The following is a 17,810-nucleotide window of genomic DNA, read 5'->3' as shown; positions in this document are numbered from 1 at the left end:
TACAAACCCTCAGAGTTTGATGGAACTGATGCTATTAAGGTTCTGTTAAAATTGTTGCAAGTCAATGTCTGTCGCAAAGACATGTACAGGGAGGAAATTCCAGAAGGATCCAGTTCTGGGAAGATAAGATTGGACAAAGTGATTATTACAGGGCTTGAGAAATTGGCCCTGTGATAATAGATTTCATCCAAGACCTGAGAAGTTAGAAACAACATGGATGGTAATAGAAGTGGGTAAAGAGTATCTGAATGAAAGGAGGATAATACCAGTCAGCTTTGAGAAGCAGAGGCCATTACAGTAGTGGTAGAATAGGCAGAGGGAGGTGGCAATACATCTGCAGACTAGAAGTTGGAGTATGTTTATGGGTGACTTCATGCCAATCAGTCGAATAGCCCTTCTCTAAATGTAGTCTAGGATAGCTGTGTGTGCAGTAGCAGCACCATCTCAGACATGGAAGGCACACTCCTTCCGCTGTGGGTCTCACTTGGTGCAAACAGTTTAAAGTGACAAACTATTGAACCTCTGTGACAGTCATATCAGTGTGGGAAGAGTGAGAGGGTCAAGAGGTGTTGTGTGTGTATGTAGGAGTCACAGAACAGTTGTGTGTGTGTGTAGGAGTCACAGAGAAGTTGTGTGTGTATGTAGGAGTCACAGAGGAGGAGGACTCCAGAGTGAGACAAATGTCATTAATGCAGGATAGGCAGTAGTTAAACAGCTTGGTATTTAGAGGAATTTGGAGAGTATAGGAGAGACAACATGAATTTAGACAGGGCAAAAAGAGACTTTAATCCAATGTAACAGAACCATTTGTTACTGAGAGATAAAGAAATGAAAATGGGTTCTACATAAGTACACATCATTACCTTTCTCAATGATATTGTTCATCAAATATGTAAGTTTCTTGTTATCATCAGCTTTATGTTTATTTTTTTTCCATACTTGCATGCTTCCATAGCTGTATGTGTCTTCAACATGGTCCTATCACTTGTATTCCCATGTCATTTCCTTTATGAGGTTAGCTTTCTGAGATCACCATTTCTGCTCATGACTCCCTCTTCCACCGGTTTCATCCACAAGAATTTCTTGACACTTCTTCATCCATATTTATTACATGTACATACCAAGATAACCATCTCTTGCACACTACAAACCAATTCTTCTTACATCAAGTTTTATATATATATACATACATATACATACACACACACACATATATGTGCAATGATTATAATGATAGATAATACAAAGACTGGTACATCCTCAAAATTTATTACCATTTATTTTACAGTTTGTCATACAAAATCTATAAAATAAAAGGAAATAAATTTGAGAGTGTACCAGTCTCTGTATTCCCTACCATTATAAGTATTGCAAATATACACTCCAGATAATATTACAATTCAGTGAAGTGAACACAGAATTACGCATCGGAGGAATAACAGCGTGAGTGAAAACACCAAGTAGTCATACTAATTGATGTGGTTAGCCATAACCTGGAACATAACCAAGAGCTACCATGGTATCTGCCTGGATAATATATCCCATTAAATTCACATTAATATATATATATAACAATAATTATTTCCTTTGAAGGTTTTTATTTCCATGCTGGCCACTTGATAAGATCATTATTTAATTTAAATTAACGATCTTATCCTTATTTATATATATTATATATATATATATATATATATTATATATATATATATATCATCATCATCAGCATCATCATCATTTAGCGTCCGCTTTCCATGCTAGCATGGGTTGGACGGTTCAACTGGGGTCTGTGAAGCCAGAAGGCTGCATCAGGCCCAGTCTGATCTGGCAGTGTTTCTACGGTTGGATGCCCTTCCTAACGCCAACCACTCCGTGAGTGTAGTGGGTGCTTTTTACGTGCCACCCGCACAGGTGCCAGACGGAGCTGGCAAACGGCCATGGACGGATGGTGCTTTTTACGTGCCACCGGCACGGGGGCCAGGCGAGGCTGGCAACGGCCACGAACGGATGGTGCTTTTTACATATATATATATATATATATGATCGATGCCCCTACCCCGACTGGCTCCTGTGATAGTAGCATGTAAAAAGCACCATCTGAATGTGGCCAATGCCAGTGCTGCCTGACTGGCTTCTCTACTGGTGGCACATAAAAAGCACCCACTACACTCACGGACTGGTTGGCGTTAGGAAGGGCTTCTGGCTGTAGAAACATTGCCAGATCAGATTGGAGCTTGGTGAGGCCTCCTGGCTTGCCAGTCCCCAGCCAAACTGTTCAACCCAAGCCAGCATGGAAAACAGACATTAAACGATGATGATGATGGGTAAGTCAGATGGGGTGGTAATCTTCAACTGATAGTAAGAAGTGATTCTCTAACAGGAGACATGATTTGCTCAAAAGCTCACAACAAAATGAACTCCAAAAATGGAATCTAATGGCCAAGTGTAGTGTGAAACTTGGAAATGGGTGAAGTCCACCACCGAAAGTGACCTTTCTTACTGAAACAATGTTTTGAAGCAAACCTCTTTAACCACTCAGGCATACCTGGATCTCTCTCTCACTCTCTGTCCCCATGTGATGCTGCTAGGTGAGATGTAGCCTAGGGAACTGCAAATGACTGTCGAATGTAAAGCTTATTCATTAACATAGTTTTGAGTTTATTCTGCCTTATCTTGTAGCCTTGAGATTTCAATTAGGTGATTGCTGATTTTTAGAGAGGCTGAAATCTGGCCAGTTTGAACATAAAACAAACAGGCAGAATATGTTGGCTGCATTTGGTCAGTTTAAACACTAAAGGGTTAAGGTGTGTATATGGAAGGGAAAGAGAGATATGGCTTAATAGATAACCAAAGGTGAACAGGTACATCCTAGAGACGTTGCATGCTATCATTTCAAGGAGACAGACATTAGGAAATAATTTTGAGTGTTGCTCATAAAGAGCATATGGCACTGATATGAATTATATTCTAGAAGCTTGTTAGCATCTCATCTTCCATTCAGTACTTGATGGAGCAGCATTTTCTTTGGCATTTATAAACTATTTGTCTGCTTGCTCACATTATAAAATGCTTACCTTTTGTTTATCAGGCACACGCTTATGATGAACAGGCAGCATGCACACACACACACACACACACACACAAAGCTGAGGTTTAAGTAACAACAACAAGTCTGATGTTAACACTAATAAATAACACCCATGGAATGTTCTGTTTTGACATAGACACTTTAATCTACATTAACAGTTGCAGAAGTTTCCTGTAGTCAAGGGGGTCTGTTTGCTTTACATGTGGATGAGTGGGGTGGGGGTAAAAGGTATCTTGTCTTTCTTACTCCCTTTTGCTGTGACATCAACACCTTCTCCACCACTGTAACTCCCACCACCATCCCCACCATCAACAGTTCATTTTAAAATGAATTGTTGAGTCTTACTTTCTGTTTTAAATAGTTCTTTTTATTTTTATGAAATAGTTATTTCAGCTGGTCTGGTATTTATGACAGAAGTAAGAGTCACAGAGTTAAATACATTCTTCTACAGACTTTTACTTAAACTTTTACACTAAAAGACCATGTGAGGTTCAGACACTACAAAAGATGACTAAGACCCACCCTGATCATAAATTATGACTTTTTTTCAATTAAGGGATACATGTTCACTGTAGAGGTTATAATTACGAAATTATTTAGAACAAGGTAAACTAAAGTTAAATATACTTTCTTATATAGAATTACTCCATGGAATCTGCAACATGATAATACACAATTTTCTAGAATATCAATTACTGAGGCTTCAACTTAAGGGGTGGGGTAGAGGATTTAGGGGTAGAGGGAATTAGGTTAAGATCAGTAATTTATGAGTCCTTTACTTTGTACTCTTTTAGGGTTGATCAAATATAAAGGTGCAGGTATGGTTAAAGGCACAGGAATGTGTGTGTGGTTAAGAAGTTCACTTCCCAGTCACATGGTTTCAGGTTCAGTCCCACTGCACAGCACCATGAGCAAATGTCTTCCACTATCACCCTGAGTTGACCAAAGTCTTATGGATGAATTTGGTGGACAGACACTGTACGTGTTTATATATATATATATATATATATGTGTATAGTGACGCATATTTGCCATTTGAATATGGCTAACCCCTAAGGGTGGATGCTACTGTAGTTTGTAGCCCCAGGAAGATATCTCCTCCAGCTGGCTATTGACACACTATCTGTGTCCTCTCAGTATTTGTGAAGGGGAGTCATCCTCCCCGTCTTCAACTCATTATCCTGTGAAAAGAACTGTCTATCTGAGGTTACATAACTTAATAGGAAGACAAACAATTTAAATGAAGCAATATCAAAAATAATGCCACTAAGGGTTTTGTCTGGCATGCTAACGATTCTGTGGGTAATTTAGTAATAGTAGTAGTAGTAGTAGTAGTAGTAGCAGCAGCAGTTGTAGTAGTAGTTTCAGATTTTGGCAGAAGACCAGCAATTTCAAGGAATGGAAAGGGTTAAAATAATTAAGTCTGCCCCAGTTTTTAACTGGTACTTATTTTATCGACCCTAAAAAAGTTGACCTCAGAGGAATTTGAACTAAGAACATAAAAGATGGATGATATGCTAAGTATTTTATCTGGCATGCTAATGGTTCTGCCACCTTGCCACCTTAATATTTCCTTACACAAAACACAGCTGCAGTAAGTAAAGCATTAAAATTGATTCTTAGTTATCATTACCGTTGTTTTTTTATTTTTTCAGATTTATTTCTACTCTGGTGGCACTTTGTTCCAATATTATAAAGGTACACAAGTAAGTAATAAGTACATATTATTTCTTTCCCATTCGTGTTCTTCTCGTTGAGTAACTTTGGTCAGTTATGTTCAACCAGACTTTAATGATTTGGAGGCAACCAATTAAAATGTTTAGGAAATATATATATATATGTGTGTGGTTGTGTGGTAAGTAGCTTGCTTACCAACCACATGGTTCTGGGTTCAGTCCCACTGTGTGGCACTTTGGGTAAGTGTCTTCTCCTATAGCCTTGGGCCAACCAAAGCCTTGTAAGTGGATTTTGCAGACGGAAACTGAAAGAAGCATGTCATATATATATATATTTCATGTGCCACTTGCACAGGACTAGCTCCTGTGCAGGTGGCATGTAAAAAACACCATTTGAGCATGACCGTTGCCCGTACCGCCTGAATGGCCCCCGTGCCAGGTTCGCCAGTCCTCAGTCAAATCGTCCAAACCATGGAAAGCGGATGTTAAACGATGATGATGATGATATATGTGTATGTATGTATGTGTTTGTCTGACTGTGTTTGTCCCCTCTACCATCACTTGACAACAGATGTTGGTGTGTTTATGTCCCCGTAACTTAGCGGTTCAGCAAAGGTGACCAATAGAATAAGTACTAGGTTTACAAAGAATATGTCCTGAGGTCGATCTGTTCAACAAAAGGTGGTGCTCCAACATGGCCACAGTCAAATGACGGAAACAAATAAAAAAGAAAAAAAAGAATATATATAAATCTTTATTACCCTAGATCTATATATATCATATATGTGTGTGTGTGTGTCGTTTACTCTGGATCTATGGTGTTTTGCTTTTAGTTAGCATTTGAATTTTACTACTGACCATTCCATGTTTATTGTTGTTGTTAACATGTTTCGGTTGATATATCCTCTAGCCTTCATCAGGTGTCTTGGGGAAATTTCGAACCTGGGTTCTTATTCCTAAGGTATTTTTCGATATTATTATTATTATTATTATTATTATGTAAATAATGTACATAATTCCTCATCTCTTAAATATAGAACAAAACTTGTTCTTACGGAAATTTATTGAGGATGAATCAACTATTTAATCTAGCAGATCAACTGATATTCTAGTCTGAAAGATCCATTGTACTTCTCTAGTTCTTCTCAGATTTGCAGTAGTAGACTATACTTTGCTGACAAGGTCTAGTAAGGCCAAAACATATCTAGAGTTGTCCCCCTTACAGCTAAAAATCAGATACACACCCCATTCCATTTCATATTAAATTTTAATGAAATATTTCAGTGTTTCTGTTTTTTAAACTAAAATAAGTCATTTCGAAAATGATTGAAATTAATTACTTGGTATATTTATTAAAGAAGTGTGCAAGCAACCACTTTACCATTCAATCTTTAAAAGTTGTTTAACCCCAAGTTGGCCTGGTCAGATAGATTTATGAAAATACCATCCCTGACAGTTTCATTCAGTTTGTCTAGAACAATACATCCTTCCCTTTTTAAGACAGTATGGTATGATTGGTGGAGGCATGTAGCTGAGTGGTTAGGCTGTCAGCATCATGATCATAAGATTGTGGTTTCAATTCCTGGACCGGGCGACGTGTTGTGTTCTTGAGCAAAACATTTCCTTTCATGTTGCTCCAGTTCACTCAGCTGGCAAAAATGAGTAACGCTGCGATGAACTGGCGTCCCGTCCAGCTGGGGAACACATATGCTATTGAAACCGGGAAACTGGGCTCATGAGCCTGGCTAGGCTTTAAAAGGGTGCAAGTGGAGGTGCAACGGCCCAGTGGTTAGGGCAGCAAACTCACAGTTGGATGATTGCGGTTTCGATTCCCAAACCGGGCGTTGTGTGTTTATTGAGCAAAAACACCTAAAGCTCCACAAGGCTCTGGCAGGAGGTGGTGGCAACCCCTGTTGAACTCTTTCGCTCCAACTTTCTCTTACTCTTTCTTCCTGTTTCTTGAGTAACGCTGTGATGGACTGGCATCCTGTCCAGCTGGGGGGAACACATACGTCACAGAAACTGGGAAACCAGGCCCATGAACCTGGCTAGGCTTAAAAAGGGCGCATAAATAAAAAAAATAAATAAAATGGTATGATTGAGGATATTTGACTATTTTTTGCAGATTTAGCTTTATTTTATGTGTTGTAGGTTATCAAAACTTCCAAAATGCATAGAATTTTTTTTTTTTGATAACTTATTTCTTTACATTTCAGTTTGGAAGTGGTTTTGGGTCAAGCTTGCTCACAGCAGATGTTACAGGAGATGGCAATGATGATTTAATTGTAGGAGCACCATACCAGTACAGTATAAAGAACGAGGGTCATGTACATGTTTTTATCAGCACTGGTTGGGTAAGATTATCAGCATTTTTCTAAAGATCTCAGTCACATGACCCACATTCAATAAATCAAAGAATGATTTTATTTTTGTTATAACTGAGTAAGTTTATGAAGAGGTGCAAAAAGTTCCTGGCTTTAAGGATATTGCGGAAGGCCTGGTTGGAGGCTGAACCTTCCAAGTTCTTTTACAGGGCTTAGAAAAGCTGAAGGACCACTGAATTAAGTGTATGAATCTGAGAGGGGAATATGTTGAATAAAATCATAATCAACTGATCTTCCTGTATTTTCTTTTATCCAAAGCTAGGAACTTTTCAGCAACCCCTTGTTATGTTAAACTTACTGTGTCATATTGGTCTGGCTATGAATTTAATCCTTTTGATACAAACCCTGAGACTACTCTTTGTTCTAATACAAATTTCTGTTTTAAAGTAATTTAAATTGTGATATATAAGTAGAGGTTATACTGAAGATGATGATGACAACATTGTTAATGTCTGAAGCATCATCTCATACTCACACCACACTCTTAACCCTTTCGTTACTATATTTCTGACCAAAATACACCCCTTATGTGTTTCAATTAATTTCTAACGTAATCATAAATTTAGTCTGGTTTCATTAAACAACTATAACTTTTTTATTTATCAATATATTAACATGAATTTTGGAAGATAATTTAATGAAATGTTCTCAACCAATTCTATACTATAATTTTTGTCACAAAGTGACTCTAATTGCAGGTAGATACAGGTAAATTCAACAAAATATAAAATTATTAAAATTTTGTTCAAACATTGCTATAGAAAATGGGTTATTAGCTAATATTCAATTGGGTATACAACAAAATTTTACGATAGAATTTGTTATTCTGGGTAACTTTCTGATACCCATAATAATATTTATGGCAAAATAGTCTTAATTTCATTTAAGGTTGTGGGAAATAACAAACTATCCTTTCTTTCACTTTGTTTACGTTTAGCGTAACGGTTCATTTCCGCTGTAATGATTTCAAATAGGCTCATTCGAAAAAGTAAAAAGAAATAGTCTAAGGCTTTACTCTTCTGGGAAAGTCTGTGGCTTGGTCCAGTTTCTTCAGAAAAATCACCGAAAGAAACAGTTTTTAAATTTTCACTCCATTCAGGTGCCAATTCATTTTCTTTATCGCTGTCGGAGCTCTCAGATTCAGTTTTCACTTTCGGAAAATGAAACATCGGATTCATTATCAAATACCTCATGCTTTTTTTTTTTCAGTCATAGAGGTTAGATTTATGAAGGTCTTCAGTAGAAAATCCTTCGAATTCTGACTCGCTGTTTGATATATTGAAATTCGTATCCATTTTTTGTCAGAATTACAAATTTTGAAAACACAATAGGAACAAATTTCGGAAAAAAATCTCCCAAAATTCACGGAATTAAAATTACACTTCGATTTTTGTACAAAACTGTAGTTGAACTGTTTACGAAGTGTAATACATGTTTTCATGAATGTACTAAAGAGATTTGCTCTGATATTCTCATTTAAATATGAATAGGTAAATTCGGGCGGTTTTGGGCGGCTTGGTCACATTAACCAAAATTTTTTTCGGGCGGTTTGGTAACGAAAGGGTTAAATTCAGCTATTGTCTGCATTCATCACCATACACAATTAGTTGAAATCTCTTTGCACTCCCAAAAGAAGAGAAACTTTGGAATATATTTTACTGACAGAATACCACCCTGTTTTAGTAGCAGTGTTTTCCCCACCCATCTGTCCATTCTATATATCATACAGCCCCACATTGTGATCCCTTTTGTATAATGCTCATTAGTTTATACACAGCTAAAACTCAGCACTTTCATACCATATTTGGAACAGAGCCAATATATGAATACGTGTTTTTATATTTTTATGACTTAATGAATATATTTATTTCCAGGGACTCTTTCATAGGTCAGAACTTTGTGGGGATAATGTTGTTAATGCTCATTTTGGAATGGCTTTGGGAAATCTTGGTGACATCAACAAAGACGGTTTTGAAGGTAAGACCATGGCATTTTGTGTGTGTGTGTATATTTTCTTCACATTTTCTGTATAAAAACTATGCCACTGTTAAAGATCTTTATTTTAAACTTATAGAATTAATAGACTAAATTTCCACAAAAAAAATGCATTTTTAGAAAAAACTAATAAAGAAAAAAATTGCTGCCTTCTAAATCTTAATGTATAAAACATGTGTGTGTTTCTCCTCTTCTCTAAATCTAATATACAAAATAACAGACCTTTCCTCTGCTCTATAATATATAAGGAAATACTGACATTGGTTAAGAAACTGAGCAGATTAATTCCTACCTTAAGGGCCATGTAGCAGCTTTATCTTTTAGCTCATCTAAATTTTTACATCTGCTTTTCTATGTTGGCAAGCACTCAACTGGTCATCATAGAGCTAATTTATACTTATTCAGGGTTACTGCTCTTCTAGACATATCAGGGACCAAGTCCTGCTTGCATGTTCCATTCTTTGTTTTGGTTTCTGTAATTGGATGTGCTTTCTGTTGCCAATGGCTTCGCAGAATGTACTGGATGCATTTTCTTGTGGCACTAATACTAGAGAGGTTGTCTTGTCTCTGGCAAGACTGTAGACTTCTCTTTACAATGTTCCCATTCAATCAGTCACCAGCACGAGAGGGTTGTCTTGTGTCTAGCAAGACCAAAAGAAAGTCCATTCTCACATAACTGGATGGGAAAGACTAAGAGGATGATAGCAGAGTGAAAGAACCAGAGTGAGAGGAGAAACAGGTGATAAAATGAGGAAGTATGGAATATATATGTATACAAGTGCATATGCTGCCTCCCTCCCCATCCACTCACCCACCACCACACACATTTTTATGTTTAATTTTTCACTTTTACAACTACATGGTTTTGGGTTCAGTCCCACTCCATGGCACTTTGAATAAGTCTTCTACTGTAGTCTTGGGATAATCAATGCCTTGTGAGTGAATTTGGTAGACAGAAAATGAAAGAAGCCTATCACTCACTCACTCACTCACTCCTCCCTCCCTCCCTCACTCCCTCACACACATACACACACACATACATACATACATATATAATAATTATTTGAGGGAATATTAATCCTAACTTACAGGGGAAAAAAATTCAATTTAGAAATACTAAATCAAATTGTTGGTTTTACTGTTCTGTATTTTAGAAATGAGGAATTCTGTACATTATTCACATTATTTACATTGGACAGACATGTGTCCTCATCTTGTTTGTTGTTACCACAATGTTTTGGCTGATTTACTCTCCAGCCTTCATCAGGTGTCAGGGTAAAATTTTGAATCCATGATGATGTTATTGTTATTATTATTATTACTTATTCAAGGCACTGCCTGGAAGGAAAAAGTACTGAGGTCAAATTTGTTCAACTAAAACCCTTCAAAGCAATGCCCCAGCATGGCTACAGTCCAATGACTGAAACAAGATAATGAACCGTTTCTATCTACCTGTTATCTTTTCCTTTATCTAATTTCTCTTCTTATCCCTTCTCAATCATCACCTATCTCACAAATTCCTCTTTCTCATCTCTAATCCACTCCAAATTTACCATTTTGCTTGTTATATTATCTTCGGTATTTTGCTTCCTCTTATAATTCCTTGTTCTTCCACTCCAAACTACGTTTCTCATCCTTTATTTCGTATCATTTTTTTTTCCCTCACTAACACCTTATTCTATTTGTATTGTCTGGTGTTGTTTATCTATCCCATAATTATTTCTACTTCACTTGCAGACATTGTAGTTGGAGCACCGTATGAAGAGGACAGTGGTGCCATTTATATATATTTTGGAAACAATCTTAAACTCGATGAGAACAACAGACAGAAAATTCTTGGAAAGACATTGGACAAGGATCTGAAAGGTTTTGGAATTTCATTTTCAAAACCTATGGATATTGACGGAAATGGTTATGATGGTAAGTTGCATTCTACCACTTTTTTTGTTTTACACATTAAAAAACAATGCTAAATCTGTAGCTGGAAGAGGTTTTCAAGAAAGATTCTTAACCCTTTTGATACCAAGCTACCTGAAACTGCCTCTGTTTTAACCCTTTAGCATTTAATCTGGCCATATCCAGTCCAAATATTCTACCTGTTTTATGTTAAAACTGATCAGATCTAAACTCTCACACCTAGCCTACAATGTCGTTCTAAAAATATACAAACACACCATTGAAATTTTGATGCTGCAAAATAATGCAAGATTAATTCAAAGCAATGTGAATAGATAAGCCATACATTTGACAAAGAAATCTGAATGCTAAAGGGTTAAAGTGATCTTAAAATCTTCCATTGAAATTTCATGTTATTTAATGCTTGAAAGCTAAGTAACTACAACAATTTTTTGGATAATTCTTGATTATTTTCAAAATTAATTGAAATAAAGAGAAATAAGGCAACAAAAGGGTTAAATCATCAAGTAAACCATCTAGCAGTTTTTATATTCATACCAAACTCTCATCATCACCATCATCATTGTTTAACATCCGTTTTTCATGCTGGTATGGGTTGAACATTTTGACCAAGGTCTGGAGAACCAGCAGCTGCACCAGGCTCCAATCTGATCTGGCAATGTTTCTACAGCTGGATGCCCTTCCTAACATCAACCACTCCAAGAGTGTAGTGGGTGCTTTTTATGTGCCACCAGCACAGGTGCCAGCCAGGCGGGCTTGGCCTCGATCACGTTTGGATAGTGCTTTTTACGTGCCACGGGCACAGGAACCAGCCAGGCAAGCCTGGCATCGATCATGTTCAGATAGTGCTTCTTACATGCCAACGGCAGAGAAGCTAGCCAGGCAGGCCTGGCATCGATCATGTTTAGTTTTTACGTGCCACCAACAAAGGAGCCAGCCAGGCAGGCCTGGCATCAATCATGTTCGGATAGTGCTTTCTATGCGCCACCTATATTTTTAGCAATTTCTTCAGTCATACAGCTTAATAATTTGCATTAGACTAGTTAATTAATGTTATACAAATAAAGCTATTTTAGTCTGCTTCATAAAATTTTGGCTTTTCTCTGCTTTGAATTGTTTGTTTTTCCATCATTTTAGCAAAAAGAAAAATTTTGTGTGGAAAAAAATATCAATTACAAAAATGTTGGATACCAGAAAGTATACCAGAGATTGCATGGACTAAAATTTCTAGATTAATCTTATAGAAATGGTTTTAATCAAATAAACTCTAACACTTAGGGTCATTTGCATCTCAGTAAATAATTGTTCGTTTCTTTTTATTGATAGAAGTGACTGTGTGGTAAGTAGCTTGCTTACTAACCACATGGTTCCGGGTTCAGTCTCACTGCATGGCACCTTGGGCAAGTGTCTCATACTATAGCCTCAGGTCAACCAAAGCCTTGTGAGTGGATTTGGTAGACAGAAACTGAAAGAAGCCTAAAGCTTGTTGTATATGTGTGTATGTGTGTGTATGTGTGTGTGTATTTACATCCCCGTAACTTAGTGATTTGGCAAATAGACCAATAGAATAAGTACTAGGCTTACAAAGAATAAGTCTTGGGGTTGATTTGTTTGACTAAAGGCGATGCTCAAGCATGGCTACAGTCAAATGGCTAAAACAAGTAAAAGAATAAAATGTTCTTTTAAACCATATAAAAACCTTATGAATTCTATGAATTTAATCCATGTATGCAGTGTCTACATGTGTGTGTGTCTGTGTGTACAAAACAGTATTTCCAACATCACTTCGCCAATGACTGAGCAACAAACATCACAAACACACTTTCTATATGAAGATAGAAGCTGATAAATTAGCACCCACTAGAGGAACTATCCTTGGCTATATATAGTAATCATAGGTGTGTGTGTGTATGTATATATATATATATACAGCACAAACACACACACACACATATATATATATATATATATATATATATATACACACATATATATATACATATATATGTATACACACACACATATATACATATATATGTATACACACACACATATATACATATATATGTATACACACACACATATATACATATATATGTATACACACACACATATATATATATATATATATATATATATGTATACACACACACATATATATATATATATATATATATATATATACACACACACGCACACATATACACACACATATACATATATATTCTGGTAAAAAGCAAAAAGGTTACTGAACAGAAATGGACTAAGTGTGAATGATAAAGTTCACCTAATTGAAAATAGTGAAAATAATACAAAATGGAAAGTACAGTCGACTGTTGTAAGCAGCAGGGATATTGATGTGTGTTCTGTTAGTCTGTAGTGCTGAGCTGACATACTCTCACCTGGGGGAACCAGACAAGGCAACAGAAAACCATTCTTATGTATCTTCTAGGAATATTTCAATGACCTGTTGTGTTACAGAACATTATCAGTACAGCTGTTATTTTGGAAGATATAGGAATAATCTGACCAATAATGGTTCCTAACTGATTAAGCCCAGGTGGTAAATTGGCAATATCATGAGAGTATAAAGCAAAATGCCTTCCGTTTGTTCCAGTTCTTTGTGCTCTGAGTTCAAATCTTGTCACAGTCAACTTTATATTTCATCTTTTTGGGGTCAATAAAATAAAGTCCCACTTCAGTAGAGTAGATTGACAAAGTTTATAGAATGTCAAATGAGTGGTCTCGGTGCACTTCTTCCAGCTCTTTGTATTTTAAGTTCTTGGGCAGTTGACAATTTGTCATTTGATTTAATACCCACCAATAAGGCCTTGGGTACCTTTAGTGAAGTAAACTTTTGTAAGCATTTGGGCCAGTTCTCTGTGGGTCCAAAAATACTTCTCTTGCTTCCTTCCATCAACTTAGAGACCCCATAAATGAAAAGGGTCATGAACACTAACCTGAACAAAGAAACTGAACAAAGAAACTGCTGACATAAGAAGCCATTAGTTCATTGTGGGAGTAAAATACTTAACAGTTCTCTACTTTTGTAAGGAAGGGCATCTATCCACAAGTCATGCCTAGAAAAATTAACAAACAACAGGCATGACTGACTTTATAGGTGCAGCCATAACTGTGCAGTTAAGAAATTTTCTTCACAATCAGATAGTTTTCAGCTCAGTCGACACCTGGACAGGTATCTTCTGCTATAGCCCTGAGCTGACCTGCCTTGTGAGTGAATATGGTATACAGAAGTCGTACAAAAAACCAGAGAATGAGTGTGTCATCAATTACCATCTGTTTGCCATGCTGGAATGGGTTGGATAGGGTGAGTATTCTCCTTTTCTGGGCTTACACCAAAAATCGTGGAGCTACAGATGACGTCTGGTGTCATTTCCCTGTCAATGAATCATCCATCCGTACTTTTAAAGATGAGTGGAATGAAAAACTTCCTTATTTGAAAACTAGGAAAGGGTTAGCAACAGGAAGGGCACTCAGCTATAAAACAATGTCTCAACAATATGTATTTATTTAATTCATCTAACCTGTACCAATTTAGAAAAAAAAATGTAAAATGAATTACTTCCTCTATTGGTTGCTGTTATCTCAATTTCAATAATGCAATACAGAATATTTTATTTTCATTCACAGACTTCTTTGCTGGTGCCTTTCTGTCAGATAATGCTGTGTTACTCTCTTCGAGAGAAATAAAGGCCGAAAGCAGCATCACAACTAACCCTAGAGAATTAGATCCTTCAAATGTCAGATGTTTTGGTGAAATCTTTACCTCTGGATGTCTTGATTTAAAGTTGTGTATTAAACTAAAAGGAAAAAACTTAAAAAATATCAGTAAGGCTTTTTATAACTCCTTTCTTACTTTATTTACATACACTGCCTTTGTTCCAGTTAGTTTTTAAAATAATGAAGAGTTTAGTAAAATAACTTTCTTATTATTAAGCTAGTGTTTGGAATATAAATTAGCATAAAATTTAGATTACTTTAAAACAGTAAGTTTGTGTCATAGTACTTCTGAGGAAAGTTGGTATCAAAAGTATATATTATTGAGAGCACAGCTAGTTAAATAGAAAGTATAGAGGCCAAGAAGCTGTGAGATAAAGGGTTCACATAACAGCATACAAAAGTACCAAGGGTCTCAAGCTATGCTGTCCACCCAATTGAAGTAGGGGCTATGAAGTAGGAACAACACACCAATCTTAGCATTACAGTAAAATGGGCAAATTGACCATTATTTTGCAGAGGTGAGTTTCATTCTTTCAATGGACATATCCCAGTATGAGATGGGCTCTGCTAAACAATTTCACTAAAGATAGACTTCATCCATCCTCTGGGTGCCTTTAGTAGAGTTCACTCTAATGCAAACACTCAGATCAGGTCTTTGGTTTGAGGATATCTTCTTCACTCCCCCGTCTCACTAGCATTGGAGGCCCTGGAAAGGGTCTTAGACATTGCCTTCTTACCTGATTAAAAAATAAAACCCAAAGTACATCATCATATGAAAACAGATGTCTTCAGTGATTTTACAAACAATCCATTGATGTATTATGGGTGGAGGTACAGGACAGCTGTTAATGATTTTAATAAGTATTATTAAAATTGTTTTAGTGTTTCATAAAATGATGAAGGGAGTTGTCTGAAGAGTAGTTTTGAAGGCACATGGCTTAGTGGTTTGGGTATTTGGCTCAGAATTGTAAGGTCGTGAGTTCCATTCCCACTGGTGTGGTTTACCCTTGAGCAAGATACTTTATTTCAAGTTGCTCCAGTCCACATAACTACATTAAGTGTACGTGTGTCTGTGGAGTGCTCAGCCACTTCCACAATAGTTTCACAAACAGGCTGTTCCATTGATCAGATCAACTGGAGCCCTCGTCATTGTAACCAATGAATTGCCAGTTTTTAGTTTTGACCATCTCCCTTCTTAATTCAAATCAGTTGTCCCTCTCTGCTTAATAAAATAAGTACCAAATTACATAAAGAACAGTTTCTATTCATATGCTGATCTATAATAAAAACTGGTTTTGTACATTAGTGGAAAACTATTATTTTAATGTTTCATAATTATTCTCTTTTCTAACTTCAATTTTAAAATTTTTCTTTAAATTTGCTTTTTCCCCACTTGCCACCACATCCTTCATAGTTTGTTTTGTTTTGCTCCACCCATTTATCCAGAAACAACCATCAATATTGATGTGGATCTTGATCAAGAAAAAACCAAGAAACGAATTGCCTTAGAAGGTTCAAACACCAAAGAAATAATACTTCAAAGCGAAGAAGAAAGTTGTATTTCAATGGCTTTAAAAACACGGGTATGTTTGCCCCTCACTCCTCTACTGTAAAACAGATAGACACACACACAAGGGATGCTGAAATGTTCTTGGTTTTAAGGTTTGCAAAAGGCCTGGTAGGAGGCCCAACCTTCCAAGTTCTTATACAGGGTTTAGAAAAGCTGAAGGAGCGCTGTAATAAGTTTGTGAATCTAAGAGGGGAATGTGTTGAATAAAATCATAATTAACTGATCCTCTAGAATTTTCTTTTATCCAAAGCCAGGAACTCTTCAGCACCCCCTTGTATACATGTGTGTGTGTGTGTGCGCATGCGTGCCTCGCCAGCTCATATAAATATATATATATATACACACACACACATATATATATATATGTGACCTCGTGTGAACCATTGGCGATTTTTTTTCCTCTGTCTTCCCTTCTGTGGATCTTTCCTTCTCCTATGTTTCCAATGAAGAGTTCTGCTCGAAACGTTAAACCCTCCTTCTTTCCTGAGCGTCCAATAATACTATATTTGTTCCACGTCCTCGCGTTGTTGTGTTTTTTTTGTGCTTTCTTGTTTGGATTAACTACGTATATATATATACATATACATATATATATACATATATATATATCAGGTATGTGTCGCCTAGGTAGGCAGTGCCTACCTTGAATAAAGTAGATCGATAGCAATATTTTCCTTTTATGACAAAATATGCACCTAATTCAATAAAATTATGAAGGTTACCCTGATTACTGTGCATAAAATGCAAAATATTTTATTTTTTATAGATTAGGTAGACATAATTTGCCCCTACCTTTCAATCTCAGTATTAAAACTATGCATAGTACTGCTGTAGTACATGTGCTGCATACACTCCAATAACACTGTTTTCTTTATGTGTTATAAAAGCAGGAGTAAATCTACCTTCAACTCAGTCACATGCCTGTGCTTTCCATATGTTTTGTGTGTTTTACTACACGAAGGTCACTAACTGCCTACCCTGAGTAATTACTGATATGTGTGTGTGTGTATATATATAAATTTATATAAATAAGGATAAGATCGTTATTTTAATATCGAACTTATCAAGTGGCCAGCATGGGAATAAAAACCTTCAAAGGTAATAATTATTATTAAAATTATAATTTAGGGTATCTAAGAGATACCACCATGCTTGAAACAGCAGCCAAAACTTGACTCTAAAACCACATTAAAAGTTCATACAGCACCAGGTGTATGTATGAGCTGGTGCTGTATGAACTTTTAAAGTGGTTTTAGAGTCAAGCTTTGGCTGCTATTTCAAGCATGGTGGTATCTCTTAGATACCCTAAATTATAATTTTAATAATAATTTTATTCATATATATATATATATATATATATACATACCATCATCATCATCATTTAACATCCTTTTTCCACGATGGCATAATTTGGACAGTTTGACAGGATTCAACAAGCTATA

At 36.3% G+C, this 17,810-nt stretch overlaps 1 protein-coding gene across 2 annotated transcripts in view; it reads left to right on the top strand.

Annotated features, from left to right (window-relative positions):
- LOC115219639 (integrin alpha-4) overlaps window positions 1-17,810 on the top strand; it is a 185,855-nt gene that overhangs the window by 115,315 nt on the left and 52,730 nt on the right. For both annotated transcript variants that reach the window (XM_036509667.1, XM_029789797.2), the window contains exons 8-13: window positions 4,741-4,791; window positions 6,978-7,115; window positions 9,020-9,122; window positions 10,878-11,060; window positions 14,709-14,906; window positions 16,245-16,381. In XM_036509667.1, the coding sequence (XP_036365560.1) occupies window positions 4,741-4,791; window positions 6,978-7,115; window positions 9,020-9,122; window positions 10,878-11,060; window positions 14,709-14,906; window positions 16,245-16,381 (810 nt within the window). The remainder of the gene's footprint in view (window positions 1-4,740; window positions 4,792-6,977; window positions 7,116-9,019; window positions 9,123-10,877; window positions 11,061-14,708; window positions 14,907-16,244; window positions 16,382-17,810) is intronic.

Source organism: Octopus sinensis, linkage group LG15, assembly GCF_006345805.1.
Source record: "Octopus sinensis linkage group LG15, ASM634580v1, whole genome shotgun sequence".
NCBI lineage: Eukaryota > Metazoa > Mollusca > Cephalopoda > Octopoda > Octopodidae > Octopus > Octopus sinensis.
Note: the sequence above shows the minus strand (reverse complement) of the source record. Positions and strands in the feature narration are given on the sequence as shown.